This window comes from Lithobates pipiens, unplaced genomic scaffold (genome assembly GCF_037356315.1).
Source record: "Lithobates pipiens isolate NorthernLeopardFrog02 unplaced genomic scaffold, aLitPip1_a1.2 Scaffold_28, whole genome shotgun sequence".
NCBI lineage: Eukaryota > Metazoa > Chordata > Amphibia > Anura > Ranidae > Lithobates > Lithobates pipiens.
The window spans coordinates 201,140,194-201,158,105 of record NW_027507789.1 but is presented as its reverse complement, the minus strand read 5'-3'; the positions used below and the strand labels follow the sequence as shown (position 1 = coordinate 201,158,105).

The following is a 17,912-nucleotide window of genomic DNA, read 5'->3' as shown; positions in this document are numbered from 1 at the left end:
GATTGAACTCTGATCAACTCTTGGACATTAATTGCAAGTATACTTCCTTCCCAATTCTACCTTATTTCTTTGTGGCTGTATATTGTCTTTATTTTTTGGAACATCCTTTTTCTGTAAATGTTTTATTCGCACCAACCTTGACCTTTTCATAATAAATCCTTATGTTGAAAAGTGTTAACCTTGTCTTTAAAGCTCTTGATGCAAACTATAAACGAACCTGTCTCTTAAAAGGGCGCTACTGTGGTAGAGTAAGGCACTGAGCAGACCTGTCTGTGGTGGCAGTGTGTGTTGCAGGCGCTTATTCTAAACTTATAATTGATATTGCTTAAATTACGAGTCCCCCCGGCTCTGTCTTTTAAACGGGGGTGGTGGCAGTTAAAGGGTTAATTGTGTAATTAGCCCAGTGACAATCACTCTCAGGCTGCCTGCACCTAGATTGTGGTCCCGCAAGCTGGACAATCTTTGTGCTGGGTGCAGCTGAGTGTGGCATTGTTACGTAAGCGACAGCGTGGTGTTAGGTTGGCCGGTCCTTTGTCGCCAGTTAGCGAGGAGGGCAGGGATCTGACACCAGCGTTCGTCACATATTGGCTGGCAGCGTAGCGGGATAGTTTCGCATTAAGAGCATTCAGTGCATTGTTAGGAATTAGCTCTGCACTGAAGGATTGTAACCTTTGTGGAAACAGTCCTTAGAGACAAGCTGGTGCACATTATTTTTTTTGTTTACTTTTTTTTTAAAAAGAGATATACAGCAACAGCTCCTTTCTACACCTTCTTCCTATATCTGCTTTCTGTTCTATCTTTTCTGCTTGCAACATGTCTGGGGTATCAGCATATAAAAAGATGAGCAAAAATGAACTGACTGCTGAGTGCACAGAAAGAGGAATTGATGTCGGTGGCAAAAACCGTGATGGCTTGATACATGCCCTACATGAGTTTGATATCCGTGCAGAACAGAACCTGGGGGAAACTGGACCAGAAAGGGTTTCCGCTACTCCAGAGCCCAGTGGTTCAGAGGCGGCCTCACCAGATGGGCATGCAGAGACTGACACTGGACTACCACGGATTGTTACCTCCAAGTCATCGCCAGAGCAGGCCAGCATCAGATTGCCTGGAACCAGAATAGACTGTCCTCAAATGCAGGAAACACTACAACACCTCAGGGAGACGGATCCTGTGGCGTACCTGCAGTTTCTCGAGCGCCAGGCTGAGAGAGAGGAACGCAGGGCTGAGAGAGAGGCTGCGGAACGCCGGTCTGAGAGAGAGGCTGATCGTCGGCACGAACTGGAGATGGCTAGGCTCCAGCAGCAGCGACAGGTTCAGAACCTCGGATCCCTAGAGCACAGGGATGACTCTCTGCCAGTGACCCCGGCAGCCAAATTTCCAGTTATGGAAAAGGACAGTGATATTGACGTGTATCTACTGTCGTTTGAAAAAACTTGCCGTCAGTACCATCTACCCCCAGCACAATGGGCCCGGTACCTGACGCCAGGGCTACGAGGCAAGGCCCTGGATGCTTATGTTGAACTGTCAGAAGAGCAAGGCGGTGATTATGAGGCCCTAAAGGCTGCAATCATCCAAAAGTTTCAGCTAACCCCGGAAGTGTACCGGAAGCGTTTTAGGTCCTTGCAAAAGGGGCCTGGGGACTCATACCTGGATGTGGTAAGTCGCTTACGCACCACATTCCGGCAGTGGACTAAAGGCTTGAAAGCCGATTCTTTTGAGTCCTTGGAAGATCTTATGATTGAAGATCAACTTTTGCACATCTGTCCTACAGACGTCAGACAGTTTGTGCTGGAGCGAAAGCCAACCTCTGCCAAAGCAGCAGCAGAACTGGCAGATACCTATATCCACTCTCGGGTATCTGACCATCGCAAGGCTCCTCCAAATGGCTGGAAAGGAGGGAAATCACACATGGCAACCCCTCCTCTACCTACCAACCAAGTTCCTCAGCGGCCGGAACCTGCAGCTCCTGGGGCCAAAGCCTTTGTGACTGACAACCGCAAATGCTATAACTGTGGGAAAAGCGGACATCTCCGGACACAGTGCCCTGAGCAGAAGAAGACGACAACCCCTGGCCATCCGGCCAGCAACCCTTCTGCTGTGCTGCTCGTCGGTGGAAAACCTCCAGGAACCAATGTCAACTTGCAGCCAGTCATTGTAGGCCAACGAACTGTAACAGGCTTTCGTGACACTGGAGCCGAAGTCACTTTGGTCAGACCAGAGGTGATAGAAGAAACAGACATCATCCCAGAGAAGTACCTTTCCCTGACTGGAGTTGGGGGAACCTGTTCCCATGTACCTCGTGCCTATGTTTTCCTGGATTGGGGTGCCGGAAGTGGGATGAGAGAGGTGGGTGTCTCTGAGGAGATCCCCACTGCTGTGTTGTTGGGTTCTGATTTAGGTACCCTTGTTTCTTACTATGCCCCTGCTAAGAGCACCCAGGATGCTCCCACGGAACCTTCTGGACCTATCAAGGTACTGTTTACAGATGTTGGGGTAATATCTGGGCAACCTGTGGATGGACAGAGGGAGGGGGAGGGTGGAGTTGAAGTGCAAGGTCCTCCTTCAGAGACAGGAGAGGAGATCCCCTTGCTAGTGAAGGTACCTGATGTATGTTCCAATGTTGCTGAACTGATAAAGGTTAAATGTGATGATGATAATGATGACGATAATGATGATGATGATGATGATGATGATGATGATGATGTATTGCCAGTCTTAGTGGTCACTCGCAGTGCTGCAAAGGCAGCCGAGGTGCAGGCACTGATCGCAGAACAGCAGGAGGAGGTCTCGGGGCCCTCTCCCTGTTCTGACCCAGTGGACTCCACCTCTGTTGAGCCTCAGCAGCCGTCCTCGTTTGCCACAGGACTGCTGGCTGAGAGTTGTGGTCCCGCCTTTGAAACAGCACTGCAGACAGACCAAACACTAGCACAGCTCAGAAGTCTAGCTGATCGCCCCCCTGCAGAGAATGACAAACAAAAGGTCTACTGGGACAAAGGGAAACTGTATAGAGAAAATTTGCCTGCAGAGGGGAATGAGGCTGACATAGGTGACAGACAGCTGGTGGTACCCAGTCAATTTAGGGGACCACTGCTAAAAGTAGCCCATGAGATTCCCCTCGCAGGGCACTTGGGGATCACTAAGACCCGAGGGCGGTTGGTACATAACTTTTATTGGCCCAGGATGCTTGCTGACATAGCTGACTACTGTCGGTCCTGTGTCACCTGCCAGCGAGTTGGCAAGGTAGGGGATGTCCACAGGGCTCCACTAAAACCTTTGCCTGTGAGTGACGAACCTTTTAAGAGGGTGGCAGTGGATATCGTTGGGCCTTTGGCCATCCCTAGCAGTTCAGGCAAACGTTATATCCTTACAGTTGTCAACTATGCCACGCGTTATCCAGAGGCGGTGGTTCTCTCCTGCCTCCGGACGGACAAGGTCGCTGCTGCTCTGCTGGGAATCTTCACAAGAGTGGAATTCCCAGCCAAGCTCATTATCAATCAAGGCCCTCAGTTTGTGTCTGACTTGATGCAAGCTCTCTGTCAGAAAATACCGATGACGCATATCTTGGCCAGTCACCCACAAACCAACGGCTTGTGCGAGAGCTTTAATGGCCCTTTAAAACAAATGTTGCGCACCTTTGTGCACTCTCAGGGCAAGGACTGGAAACGATATCCGCCTCGTCTGCTGTTTGCTTACGGAGAGGTGCCTCCGGAGTTCACAGGCTTTTCGCCATTTGAACTTCTGTGCGGACGGAGGGTAAGAGAGCTCCTGAATCTAATCTGTGAGACCTGGGAGGGCAAGATTGCCGACCCAGAGGTCTCTGTTGTAGATTCCGTCCTAAAGTTCAGGGATAAAATGGAGACGCTGCTGGAAATTGTGCGGGAAGAACACCTGGTGCACCTGTCACAGGTTCTGGACCAACTGACAGCTGCCAATCTGACCGTCAAACCCAGTAAGTGTCAGATTGCCATAACTGATGTGCAGTACTTGGGACACCGGGTAGGAGGGGGCACCCTGAACCCGGAGACAGGGAAGGTTGATGCCATCCGGGCATGGCCTACCCCCCAAACCAAAAAACAGGTTATGTCTTTCTTGGGGACCGCTGGCTATTATAGGAAGTTTGTATGTAACTATAGTAGCCTGGCTAAACCTCTGACTGACCTAACCAAAAAGAAACTGCCCAAGGTGGTGTCTTGGACACCAGAATGTGAGAAGGCATTTCAGGCCTTGAAGGAGGCGCTGGCCCGCGCTCCTGTGCTACAGGCTCCAGACTTTACCCGCCATTTCCTAGTGCAGACTGATGCCTCTGCCTATGGATTGGGTGCAGTCCGGAGCCAGGTGGATGATGCCGGAGAGGAGCATCCCATCCTCTACCTGAGCCGAAAGCTGCTTCCCAGGGAAGTAGCATACGCCACGATTGAAAAGGAGTGTCCTGCGATCGTGTGGGCTCTCCAGAAGTTACAAACGTACCTTTATGGACGGCACTTCACTGTGATCACAGATCACAATCCCTTGAGCTGGCTAAATCGTGTGGCTGGGGAGAATGGCAAACTACTTCGGTGGAGCTTAATTCTTCAGCAATACGATTTCACCATCCAGCATAAGAAAGGCAGCACCCATGGCAATGCTGATGGGCTGTCGCGACAAGCCGAGCCTGCAAGAGTCGGTTGCGTCAGGAGGGAAATTGTAGTTCCCTCCCATGCAACCACCTAAGGAGGGAGGTGTAACGATATCACGTCTGAGCCAGGATATATTATAACTAGTTGCCATTTTGTGTGGAAAGCAGCCATGACAGTTTGGCTGACCGTAGAATAAACTTGCATCTGTAAAAACTCCCCCCTCCCTTGTCTTAGGAATTCCAAAAGCTCTTAAAATCTTCAAAGGGACGAAAGGTTATCTTAGCGGAGAAAGCACAACCAGGATAGGACAATAAACAAGGCTCAAGTGGCCTGGCAAGATATTCCGGCCTGTCGTAAAACTGTCACTTTCTCCAGGCAGAGAAACAACAGATACCCGTCGTAAATACTTCCAACCACAGGCTGAAAAAAGATTAGTAAAGTGTTGAAAACTTTAACATTTTTTATAACTTTCAAAGCCCTCATAGCACAGCCATAATATGGATATATTTAGTTTCCTTGGATAATTTCTAACATTTCAAGTCCAAACACCCCTATGCCAGGTCATATGGGAAGCCACTGGGACCCCTTACTCCTCCTAGATAACCCTGAAATGGGAAACCTGTCATGTGTGGACTTGTTTTGAAGCAAATATCATGCTGATCACTAAAATGGATATCTGCAGTCTATAAACAATAGAGAGGCAGAGATATGAATATGTATAACAAAGTGTACCTGGGACAGGGTCATGAGTGTAGACACCTCCCAGCAACCAACCCCTAAACAAGATGACCAGACGATTGGTCACTGGTCGCTGTCAACACCCCCTTTGATTTGACAGAAAAGAGGAGAGGCCAAGGCAATGTGGAGTTCTCCTTTTACCATCCAAGCAGGAACATCTGCCAAGTTTGAGAACCGATTACCTTTGCTCATCGATTGAACTCTGATCAACTCTTGGACATTAATTGCAAGTATACTTCCTTCCCAATTCTACCTTATTTCTTTGTGGCTGTATATTGTCTTTATTTTTTGGAACATCCTTTTTCTGTAAATGTTTTATTCGCACCAACCTTGACCTTTTCATAATAAATCCTTATGTTGAAAAGTGTTAACCTTGTCTTTAAAGCTCTTGATGCAAACTATAAACGAACCTGTCTCTTAAAAGGGCGCTACTGTGGTAGAGTAAGGCACTGAGCAGACCTGTCTGTGGTGGCAGTGTGTGTTGCAGGCGCTTATTCTAAACTTATAATTGATATTGCTTAAATTACGAGTCCCCCCGGCTCTGTCTTTTAAACGGGGGTGGTGGCAGTTAAAGGGTTAATTGTGTAATTAGCCCAGTGACAATCACTCTCAGGCTGCCTGCACCTAGATTGTGGTCCCGCAAGCTGGACAATCTTTGTGCTGGGTGCAGCTGAGTGTGGCATTGTTACGTAAGCGACAGCGTGGTGTTAGGTTGGCCGGTCCTTTGTCGCCAGTTAGCGAGGAGGGCAGGGATCTGACACCAGCGTTCGTCACAATTGGGTTGTTCATTTTAGCTGTGTGCTTCATATAAAGTCCCACTACCTCCTCTTTTTTTCAATGTACCAGGGATGGAAGTATATGAATTTACCAGTCATGGCCTCATATAAACTCCCATCCTCTTCCTTTTTTGTTTTCATTCAAGGTTCTCCTTTTTAACTGAAGACCTGATGGAGGAGGAGTTCCTTTTGACCCTCGAAATGTGTTGGCTGTCTTTTAGCACAATATAAAGAAATGAATTTGGATTCTTATCTTTTGATCTGGACCTCCTTCCATATATGCATGTTTTTTTCTGGCAAGCCGAAACACGGTGGGTTATTTTCTAAACCTGGAGAGTGCAAAATCTGATGCAGCTCTGCATAGAAACCAATCAGATTCCAGGTTTTATTGTCCAAACTTAATTGAACAAGCTGAAGTTAGAAGCTGATGGATATCATGCACAGCTGCATCAGATTCTGAGTGCATCAGTTTTAGTACGGGTAAATATACCCCACTGTCTCCTGGGAGAAGGTTTCATGCTCCACAATATCCAAAAGCACCACTTATGATGGTGCTTCAATTGAGCAATGGTGCAGCTGGGCAGTGCAGAGTAGGAGAGTATAAGTGGGCTGGGTAAGCTAAGTGTAATGGCACGTACACACGTTCAAATTGTCAGGCGTACTTAGTCCGCCGAAACGCATTTCACCGGACAATTCGATTGTGTGTGGGCTTCAGCGGACTTTCTCAGCGTAAAGTCCGGCGGACTTAGAAAGTATTTTTGCAGTCCAACCGGACTTGGGTTTCAGCGGACAATATGTTCGTCAGTATGCTAGTCCGGAGGACTAAGAATGATGCATGCTCAGGAGCAAGTACGAAAAGGAAGCTATTGGCTACTGGCTATTGAACTTCCTTTTTCTAGTCCCGTCATATGTGCTGTACGTCATCGCGCTAGCAAACGCCGGACTTTCTGTGTGTCCGTGTGGCCAAGTCCGTTCGGTAGAAAGTCCGCCGGACTATCCGCCGGATTGTTTGCCGGACTAAGTACGCCGGGCAATTCGATCGTGTGTACGCGGCATTAGAGTTCCTTGATTGTTCACCGCCTGGCCCATTTATAGTCATCTTGGATGTTCAAGCCTGGGCACTGCATCCTGGGAGAAGGTCCCAAGCTCCACCATGCCCCGAAGAACCAGGTATGATGATGCTTCATCTGAGCAAGAGCAGCAGGGCAGTACCCACCCCCTGACCGGATGCTATGCCTGTGCCTCCTAGGCACCCAAAAATGCTGGGATTTGAAGCACATGGGCTAAATGCTCCTTGTGCATGAGGCCTAATCCTGGTGTGGCCCTGCAGTCTCAGATTACATTAAATTACAAACCAAGTATACTGCCAGCCCAGAATCCAGATACTACTACAACACATATGACATTAAAATAACCCAGGGGCCCCCATTGCTATCCTTCCAAGGTACTTCTCTCAAAACAGGCTTCCTGACATCTGACAGAAATGGGAACTGGAGGCCTCCTCTACCATCTTGTAGTTTACAATGAGAGTTTTTTTTTCTAGGTCAAGGTGCTACATAAGCTGGAAAATTGGGGGAAGATCCTGCATTTGCTCCTTTCCTTTCTCACAAAGGGACTTATTGACAAGGCCCCACACAGACAGGTTTTTCACATACACATAGCATTTGCACCTCGGTTGCTAGGCAACTGTAACACATCAGAGACAGGCCTCACCGTTGCTGATCTGGTTCTGCATGAGGGAGGAGGGCGGCAGGCTGGCACCCAGTGCATCGCTCAGGTTGCCCTGTGAGTGGAGGGTCTGGCTGGGGCCTGTTTGGCTCATCCCTCCAGGGCCCAGGTTTATGTTCTGCGCTGGCGGCTGCAAATAAAGCTATGTCATTTCACAGGCAAAAAAACAGCACCGGGCCAGAGACAAAGGATGCAAACACAAAAGACAACTAGGCTTCTCTATTCTCCATCTACTGCGCTATCGCTTGGGACTATACACAGAAAGAAGGTTTAGAAAACATTAGAGTGTATTGATGTAATGAAGATCTATACATATATTAATTTCCTGTTAGGCCTTGTTCACACGGGGCATATGCATCTGTACCCCATGTGATGGCCATGTTTACCCACATGGAGATGTGCAGGTGTTCCATGCATCCCCGTGTGGACAGACCTATTTAAGTCATGTTGGGAGCAGTGACTGTCCATGCAGCTGCTGCATCCCAATTGACAGCAATGGAACTGCCTGCATGGGGATGCACTGTAACTGGTTGTGTGGGTAAACATAGCCGTCACAGGGGGCACAGATTTATAGGCCTCATGTGACCGAGGCCGTAGGCTTCATGCACATGGCCATATAGCGAACAGAGCCTGCATAATCATTCTCTTGGGACCCACCACCACCATGTACGTCCGTCCGTTCATTAAGATGAATTAGAAGATGTACACGATTATGCACTGGGGTAGTGTAAAGCACGTGCATGGATGTATGAACACTATCTGCATCCATAGTAAACATCAGGGTGCTATATGCTACCCTGGCACATAACCATGTACAGCCACATCTTCTAATTTATCTCAATACTCCGCATGGGCAGGTCCCTGGAGAATGATTATGTAGGCCGTGCACGCTGTACGCCCCGTGAAGCCTACAGCTATCTTGTAGTAAGAACATATTTATTTATTTTTATGTATAACTTCACATATTGTACATTCACATCACTCCCTGCCCTCAAGGACCTTACAATCTCACCTGGATATACATACGCATTTTTTTTTTGAGATTGTGATGGGTGCGCAAAAAGCAAAAACATCAAGGGAACATGTGAACACACAAAAAAGTGCATTGTGTGTTACTGAACCCTTCCCTGACCCCCAAGATCCAAGGCTCTTGACAGGGACAATGCACTTTGGTCCTCCTAGTCAAAAGACTTAGAGGACCCTTCTCCTTGTGACCAGCTAAAGCTGAGTACTAGGTGAGGTCTCCCGAAGAGGAACCCCCTAGAACGGTGAGGAAAGAACCTAATGGCCACACATCTTCTATACTAGAGCCAATTTAGACAGAAGCCAATTAAGCTAAGTTGGAGTGTAGGGGTCACCCTTTTGACACCAAAAACAGCCCTGACCTTTTCCAATATGGACTCCTCTAGACAAAGCATCACACTCCCTCTGCCAGCTTGCCTTCTTCCCATAGCGTATCCTGGTCTTTTCCCCAGGTAAGTGGCACACACGCGCCCAGCCACCCACACGTTGTAAAAGAAAACATGATTCATTATCAGACCAGGCAACTTTCTTCCATTGCTCTGTGGTCCAGTTCTGATGCTCACATGCCCATCGTAGGCACTTTTGGCTGTGGACACGGATCAGCATGTCACCCTGAACAGTCTGCGTCTACACTGCCCCATACACAACAAACGATGATCTTCTGTGTGTTCTGAGACCTTTTTATCAGAACCAGCATCAACTTTTTCAACAAGTAACTCTTCTATATGGATCAGAATACATGGGCCAACCTTCACTCCCCAGGTGCATCAGTAAGCCTTGGCCGACCATGACCTTGTCACCGGTTTTCCTTCTTTGGATTACTTTTGGTCAGTCTGGACCACTGCAGGCCAGGAACGTCCAACAAGAGCTTCAGTTTTGGAGTTGCTCTGACCCAGTCATCTAGCTATGACAATTTGGCCCTCGCCAAAGTCGTTCAAATTCTTACGCTTACCCAAGCTTTCAAAAAATCCACTTTACAGACAACATGTTCACTTGCTACCTAATATATCCCACCTAGGCTTTCAGATTCCAAGGCTTTCAGATGCCATTGTAATGAGATAATCAATGTTATTAACTTTACCCATCAGTGGTCATAATGTCATGGCTAATCAGTGTACCGCTACGTGCACTGCATAGCAGGTATCTTCATGTCAGCTCTTAGCTTCTCAGATGTCATATATGCCTTTGTATGCAAATTTAGACCAGCTCCTGTGGACACCCCCTTTCTTGGCTCCCTATTGGACTGGCAGGCTGCTGGTCCCAATGATAAGATTACTGGGAGGTAAGGGAAAGCAGGCAAGCCAAAACCCAGGACATTCACAATAGAGAGCCATGGGTTTGCTCGAGAAGAGAGTGGTGCCTACCTGTTATGCAATTTAGGTGATGGTTTATAAATATATATTGATACTATAGATACGTTTTGAGACTCATTTTTCCTAAAATGTCTGGTCAGGTACATAAGCTTTTACATGTTTCTGAATAAATATTTTTTTTATAAAAATGAGGAGCAAAATGATGAGCTGAGATAGTCCTCATCAAATAATTAAAAGGTATTATAGGGTCATTAGATTGCAACCTCCTTGAGGGCAGGGACTGATGTAATGGTACAATATGCAAAGGTCTGTGTAAATTCACAGCCCTGTATAAATACCTATAAGAAATAAATATAGTATTATTAGAGATGCACCGAAATTTCGGCCGCCGAAACATTTTGGCAATTTCGGGCAAAAATTGTGTTATCGGCATTCGGGCACGGTGTCGATAACGGTACCGAAAACGCACCACGATTTTACCACCAATTTGCGGCGATTTTACGCAGATTTTACTATGCTGCGCTTATGGGGTTTTTCCTAGGCCATGTGGCTCAAAAAGCGCATCAAAAAATAACACGGATGCGTTAATGATGCGTTCTTGCTGCGTTTTCAATACATTTGAACTAGGAGGAGGTGTGTTTTTTTTTTTTTAACGGACCAGTGTGAAGACATACATAGAATTTCAAAGGGATACATTTTCCTTGAGCTTTTCTTGCGCTAAAAGGTGCCACTAATGGCCAACGATCAATTCATATTCATTTCAATTGATGATATCTTTGGCCAAGTGCATCCTGCATTTTCAGTTTTTCGCTTTCGGCACCAAAATTTCCATTCGGTGCACCTCTATTATAGCTGATTAATTATACATGCAATATAGCGTCACCCAGGGCAACCAATCACATGTCAGTTTACTAAAGTTCAGTGAGAGATGCATTCTGATTGGTTGCTGTGTAGGTGATAGCATTTGCACACATCACTCTTGAAAAACTATTTCAATCACTTTATTTACTATAAAGCAATTAGTATAACTGGAATCAAATTATTTTTTAATCCATCCATGGCCACTACATGGAAGGCAAGTAGAGGCCATTAGGACCACTATCGCAAACGGTATTCTGTATTATCATCATCTAGTACAGGGATATGCAATTAGCGGACCTCCAGCTGTTGCAGAACTACAAGTCCCATGAGGCATAGCAAGACTGACAGCCACAAGCGTGACACCCAGAGGCATGATGGAACTTTTAGTTTTGCAACAGCTGGAGGTCCGCTAATTGCATATCCCTGATCTAGTAGCATCTGGTTAATACAAGTAATGATATAAAAAAAAAGAAAAACGAAAATATAAATAATGGTGTGTACACAATAAGAAATCAGGTAAGCCCCTACAGCCTACCTAATGAGGCCTTGGGGCTCCTTCACATGGGCCCTGTTGCCTGTATAGTGTGAATTAGAGCTGCCCCATTCTGGCTAAAATGAGAATCACAATTTTTTACTTAGAAGATAGATCACGATTCTCTCACGATTCTCGCGGAGTAACATCGTCTTTCACATTGAAACAAAATTGGGCTAACTTTACTGGTTTTTTTTTTGTTTGTTTTTTTATTCATTGAAGCAAATTTTTTCCCAAACAATTGCATTTGAAAGACCGCTGGGCAAATACAGTGAGACATAAAATATTGCAGCAATTGCCATTTTATTCCCTAGGGTCTCTGCTAATATATATATAATGTTTGGGGGTTCCAAATCATTTTCTAGCAAAAAATGTTGATTTTAACTTAAGATTTAGACTTCAAGGCCCCTTTCACGTGGGACGGATCCGTGATGATCCACCCTGTGAATATCTGCTTGCTCATCGGGGATCGCTCCGTTAATCCCCGCTAAGCCGGTTGATGACAGGGAGGCCCCTGCACGCTGTGCAGGGACCGCCCCGTCAGATCTCCATTCTCCTCTATGGGGGATCGGATGAACATGGACCGTCTGCCCGTGTTCATCCGATCCGCTCTGCAGACGGACCGAAAAATAGGATTTTCCTCCGTCTGCAGAATCGGACCATAGCGGGGACGGATGATATCGGGTGTCAGCAGATGTTCATCCACTGCCACCCGCTATGCCATAGGGATGCATATATGTCTGTATTTCATCCGCAAACGGATGGATGAAATACGGACATACGGTCCGCACGTGTGAAAGGGGCCTAAGTGGTTAAACTTTCTGCATTTACACCTGCCCAGATTATTTATTTACACAGACGTTCTATCCCTTTGATCTAAGAAGGAAGCTTAGTTACAATGTTGCAAATTAAAAAAACTTGGCAGACTGCACCAATGTTTTCTTTTGACAGTTGAGTGAGCAGATAGTTTCTCCATTTGTTTATATGAAAGAATCGGCAACCACTGCAGGAGAGATCTCAGAGGGGGTGAATCGAGATCACGATTTTTTAACGATTAATTGTGCAGCTCTAGTGTGAATCAGCGGTTTGTTTATGAGGCTGTGTGCAGGCAGCCTATGTTACGTTATGCGGACACAGCAGCTGTATGAACACAGCCACAGGTTGTGATTTGACAGATGTGTGGGTGCAGGTGTACGACCCCAAACACAGACAGCGTGCATTTAGGGCCACCCACCCACACCTGCCAAATTAGGACCTGTAGCTGTGTTCATACAGCCGCTGTGTCCCTAAAGAGGTCGGTAAAGTCCCACAGTTGACCTGCGCTTTTATTAACCCCCCAACCGCTAACCCATTTGCATGCAGAGGCAGCATCTAGTGAGTGTACACATGCAGTGGACGAGATGCTTTGCTTCTCATCCGGTGAAGGAATTTTACCCCCTGTCTAATTTAACCCATTCAAGTGAATGGCGCTGTTGTGCAAGCGCTCCGCAACTGCATGCAATGCATGCAGTTTTGGTGTGGTGGTGTGGGGTTATTTCTATTTTTTTAACTGCCCAGTTTGGGGGAAGGGATCTCTGGGGAAATACCCCATATGTCTCTCTTTTGCGACAGAAAAGGGGAACGAGGACATACAGTATATTCCTTAGTCCTTGTATATTCCTTAGTCCTTGAATATTCCTTAGTCCTTGAATATTCCTTAGTCCTTGAATATTCCTTAGTCCTTGAATATTCCTTAGTCCTTGAATATTCCTTAGTCTCTGAATATTCCTTAGTCTCTGAATATTCCTTAGTCCCTCTATATTCCTTAGTCCCTCTATATTCCTTAGTCTTTGTATATTCCTTAGAGCCGGTTCACACTGCGGGTGATGCGAGGCGACACGACTCGCCTCGCCGCGCTCTCGCAAGTCGCCCCCGTTCTGTACAATGGAACCGTTCTGAGAGGAGCGACTCGAGTCGCTCCGACTCAGAAAAAAGGTTCCTGTACTACTTCTGGGCGACCTGGGGGCGACTTGCATTGACTTCTATACAGAAGTCATCTGCAAGTTGCCGCTGAGGTCGCGGCAGGTCGCGGCGAGGCAAGTCGGAGTCGCCTCACCTCGCCTGCAGTGTGAACCGGCCCTTACAGACCACGTGTGAACCGGCCCTTAGTCTTTGTATATTTCTTATTCCTTGTATATTCCTTAGTCCCTCTGTATTCCTTAGTCTCTGTATTTAGTCCCTCTATATTCCTTAGTCCTTGTATATTCCTGAGACCCTTTCTTTGCACCGCAGATGAAAAAATAGAAAGTGCTCTGAGGCTTCCTGTTCATTCACAAACTGAAGCACAGTAAACACAGTTTACTATGCTTCATGTATATAAGTTAAAGGAGACGAGGGGGAAGGGGAAGTGGGACTTTAAAGTGTTACTAAACCCACAACAGTAAAATCATTCTGTATATACAGCATAGCATGCTTGTTATACTCACTGTGGAAGGGGTTAATCCTCTGCAATGTGTAAAAAGCTATTTTATCCAGTATGCACAGATCCTCCCCCTCCTGCACTCTGGGGAAGGCCAGCAATCACAGGCAGAGTAGCCGACCTGCACATGCTCAGTTGTGTCTTTTATGCTGGAGAGAACATTTACTTGTTCTCAGAGATAGCCAGGTCATTGACATCACACATGTGGGCTTGTATTCAGGCTGTAGTGGAAATGTCTTCCTATCTGAACTCTCAGCACTGGAGAAACTGTGCAGTTTATCACTGCCCGTACTATACAGATCAGCCAAAAAGGTATATAGTGGCAATATTTTTATGTAAAAAGAAGATTTAGAAGCTGTGGGGGCTGCAGGGGGCAGATGAACTATTTTCATATTACAGGGTTTAGTAACACTTCAAATGAAACACATTGAAAAAATACACCTCCATCCCTATGTCAATATACAAAAAGAAATTATGAAAAAAGTTATAATGAACACAGGAGTGATCGGTACTGTGTTCATTCACTCGCTGTGTTCATACTACATATTTATACCCTCCTGCTCTCCATCCTGAAACAATCCACCTCTGGGAACTGCAAAAGTTGCAGCTGGCAGGAGGGAGAGGAGGAGAAGATGGGAGTGCTGTGGGAGGGCCAGAGCAGCAGAGGGAAAGGGGACGGAATCAGAGTGGTGGGAGATGGGGGGGGGGGGGGGGAGATACTGGAAACTATCCCCCTGCAGTGCGGCATGGTGGGAGAGAGAGTAAAGAAAGCTGACAGGGGGAGCCACAGGAGGACTGGTTCCAGTGATAAAGGTAGTACAGCTCGCCCTCCAGCTCAGGTTCCCAGGCCTCCCTGTTAAACTGATGGGGCCTGGGCCCAGTACAGGAAGACTGGCTGTACCCCCCTATCGGCGGCCCTGGATTCTATTAATACATGGGTAAATGAAGTGCAAAAATCAGAATACAATATTTTCATGATAGAGGTCCTTAAGGCACTAATTCCTTATCTATAGGTGGAAGAAGGCAGAGGTACGTGTGGACTTCTCTACTCACCGCAGGAAGCAGAGATTGCATGTTCTGATTGGAGTCTGCTATAGTGGCGAGATAGACCAGATTTCTGTGCAGGATCTGCTGATATCTAGTCAAATGCAAAACATAAACATAAAGTATACATTCATTGAAAGCAATTTATTGCAAGACCCAATATAAAGCAATAGTAGTGGTAAAAAAAAAGCACTTGTGGGTTCAACCAATCTTTTTTGTACAATTCTGCTTTAAGGGGGTGTGGCCCGGGGTGTGTCCTATGCCTGCATACTTTTGCTGATAGGTGTCCCTCATTCCCATATAAAAAAGTTGGGAGGTGTGTTTCATGTAGTTCATTGCCATGATGCATGCCTACTATGGCTGCCCAGATACTCACTGTGTGCACTCTGCAGTCTTGCCCTTGCTTTGATAATCCATTATACATTGTATCAGGTGGTGGTTCTCATCCAACATCTGTTCAAGAAAACAAAAACAAAAGAAAGATGTTATTTTGTGAATTTTTTGGGGGGGATATTTTCTTTAAAGTTGAATTCCAGGTATGGACATTTTTGCATTTACCTTGGTCCAGCTTGGAAATCAAAGTAGTGATCCCGCAGATATGGAACATAATACTTACCTTGCTCAAAGCTGGACCATTGGGGCCTTTGTAAAAAAAAATATTCATACCTGGAATTAAAAAAAATAAAAAATAAAAAAAAAGTAGCTGGGTCTTAAGGCTCCGTGCACACTGGAGCTCATAAACAGAAGTTTTTTGGAGTTTGGGCGTTTTTTTTATTTTACAGCCCCTAAACTCCACTCTATGTTATCCTATGTGTCCATGCAGCACATGGACTTTTATGAACATTTATCAGCAGTGGAGTTTATGGGCTGGTTTTCTGAACGCCATAAAAGCGTGTTCTGGAGTCATTTTTCTGACCACAAAAAAAAACGCCAGACGACGATAAATGCGCAAAAACGTGGTTCACCAATGTTTTTTAACCCATTGAAAAAAATAAAAAAATAAAAATAAATAAAAACCGCTAATAAAGCGCTATTGCAAAAACATTAAAAAACTTTTAAAGACTCACTGAAAAGCTACTGGCGCTTTTAATGCCCTGTACACACGGTCGGATATTCCGACCACAAGCTCTTATGAGCCTGCGGCTATAACCCAGCCAGGGCCTCTGTCCGGAGGAGTGTTGATATAACAATTCACAGATATTGGTAAGAAGAGTCTTGGGCTAGGCACCGGGCGACCAGTTTGACTCGATCATCAGCCAATCAAGGGAGCAGCTCAAGCGTTACCCAAAAATGGAAGCTAAAAATTTCACTTACAGGAATGCAGAGTAATGCCCCATACGCACGGTTGGACATTCCGACCACAAAATCCGTCTGATTTTTTCCAATGGATTTTGTCCGAAACTTGTGTTGCATACACACGTTCGGACAAAGCTGTCGGAAAATCTGATCGTTCGGAACGAGGTGAGGTTCGTTTCGTCCGACGGGACTACGTAGAGGCTAGTAGACAATAGCTTTGGTCTCATAAATTTAAAACTGAGCATGCATGGCAATTTGTCCGTCGGAATTCTCTACAAACGATCGGAAAAAGTCTGATCGGATTCTGCTGTCGGAAAATTTTAGATCCTGCTCTCAAACTTTTTCTGTCGGGATTTCCGACGGAAAAAGTCCGATAGAGCCCACACTTGATCAGAATTTCCGACAACATAATCCGATCGGACCTTATCCGTTGGAATTTCCGACCGTGTGTACAGGGCATATAACGTCCAGTGCAACAAGTACCCAGTCTGCCCATCAGAACTGTGGCAGACTGATGACCTTTTTTACGCCAATGATTTTGGAAAATTTGGGGTACCAAAGTTTGTTGCCGTTTCATGGGCATGCATCATTTATTTGGCTTGACATGTTGGGTATCTGTTTACCCGGCGCAACCTCTCCTTTTATATCTTACCATAAAATTGTGTAATATATTGGGTTTGTGTGCACTAAAAAAAAAACTTAATTGTATTTTTTACTGAAAATTTTCACATGATAAAACGCTAATATTGTTACAACATAAAAAAAATTCTATGCATGAAGTAAAAAAAATAACCCTAATACTTACCTGAGCCCCATCTCTATCCAGCGATGGGCATGAGAGGCTTGGCTCTCCGGGACTCTTCTTCCTCATTGGCTGAGAAAATCACAGCCAGTGAGGAGAGAGAGGGGACGGGGCCAAGCCGCGGCTGTGTGTGTAAATGGACCCGCAGTTGGGGGGCACTCGGCAGGAGGGAGGGGCCAGGAGTGCCAACTGGGGACCGGAGAAGAGGAGGATCACGGATGCTCTGTGCAAAACCATTACACAGAGTGGGTAAGTATGACATGTTTTTTTTTTTTTAAATTGCCTTCAATATCACTTTAAAGTGATTGTAAATCCTTACATATACCTGGTGAAGGGAGTAGCCTCAGTTGAGTTGTACCTGTTTATCTGCACAAATCTTCTCTACATCTGTTCAAAATACAGAATTTATACTGTATTGTTATATGGGACTCTTTACAGTTACCTACATTGGTGATGTTCCCAATTTCCAATAATGGACTGTTCAAGGCAGTCTTTGCCTAAACTTCCTATCCTTTAAATCTGTTATTGTTACTACTTTCTTGTCAATGGATTTTGATGACAGTGTCATTATGCAATTTCTTTTGTTGCATCATAACATAAAAAATAAAATAAAAAAAACGAATAAAAAAAGATTGAAACGAAAATACAGAATTTATAAAGCTTGTCTGAGCTGTCATAAAAAAAAATGGGATGAGAGCTGAAATTACACACTGGAGAGCTCA

At 45.7% G+C, this 17,912-nt stretch overlaps 2 protein-coding genes across 3 annotated transcripts in view; one reads left to right on the top strand and one right to left on the bottom strand.

The window, feature by feature from the left end:
• Positions 1-17,912, bottom strand: part of SS18L1 (SS18L1 subunit of BAF chromatin remodeling complex) — a 41,389-nt gene that overhangs the window by 17,703 nt on the left and 5,774 nt on the right. For both annotated transcript variants that reach the window (XM_077460277.1, XM_077460278.1), the window contains exons 2-4: positions 15,469-15,545; positions 15,102-15,186; positions 7,847-7,991 (exon numbers count right to left, since the gene is read on the bottom strand). In XM_077460277.1, the coding sequence (XP_077316403.1) occupies positions 7,847-7,991; positions 15,102-15,186; positions 15,469-15,545 (307 nt within the window). The remainder of the gene's footprint in view (positions 1-7,846; positions 7,992-15,101; positions 15,187-15,468; positions 15,546-17,912) is intronic.
• Positions 491-6,297, top strand: LOC143934957 (uncharacterized). The gene is made up of 3 exons (XM_077458501.1): positions 491-2,475; positions 3,304-3,999; positions 6,280-6,297. Exons 1-3 carry the CDS (start codon positions 814-816, stop codon positions 6,295-6,297), a joined length of 2,376 nt encoding a protein of 791 aa, XP_077314627.1. The 5' UTR covers positions 491-813.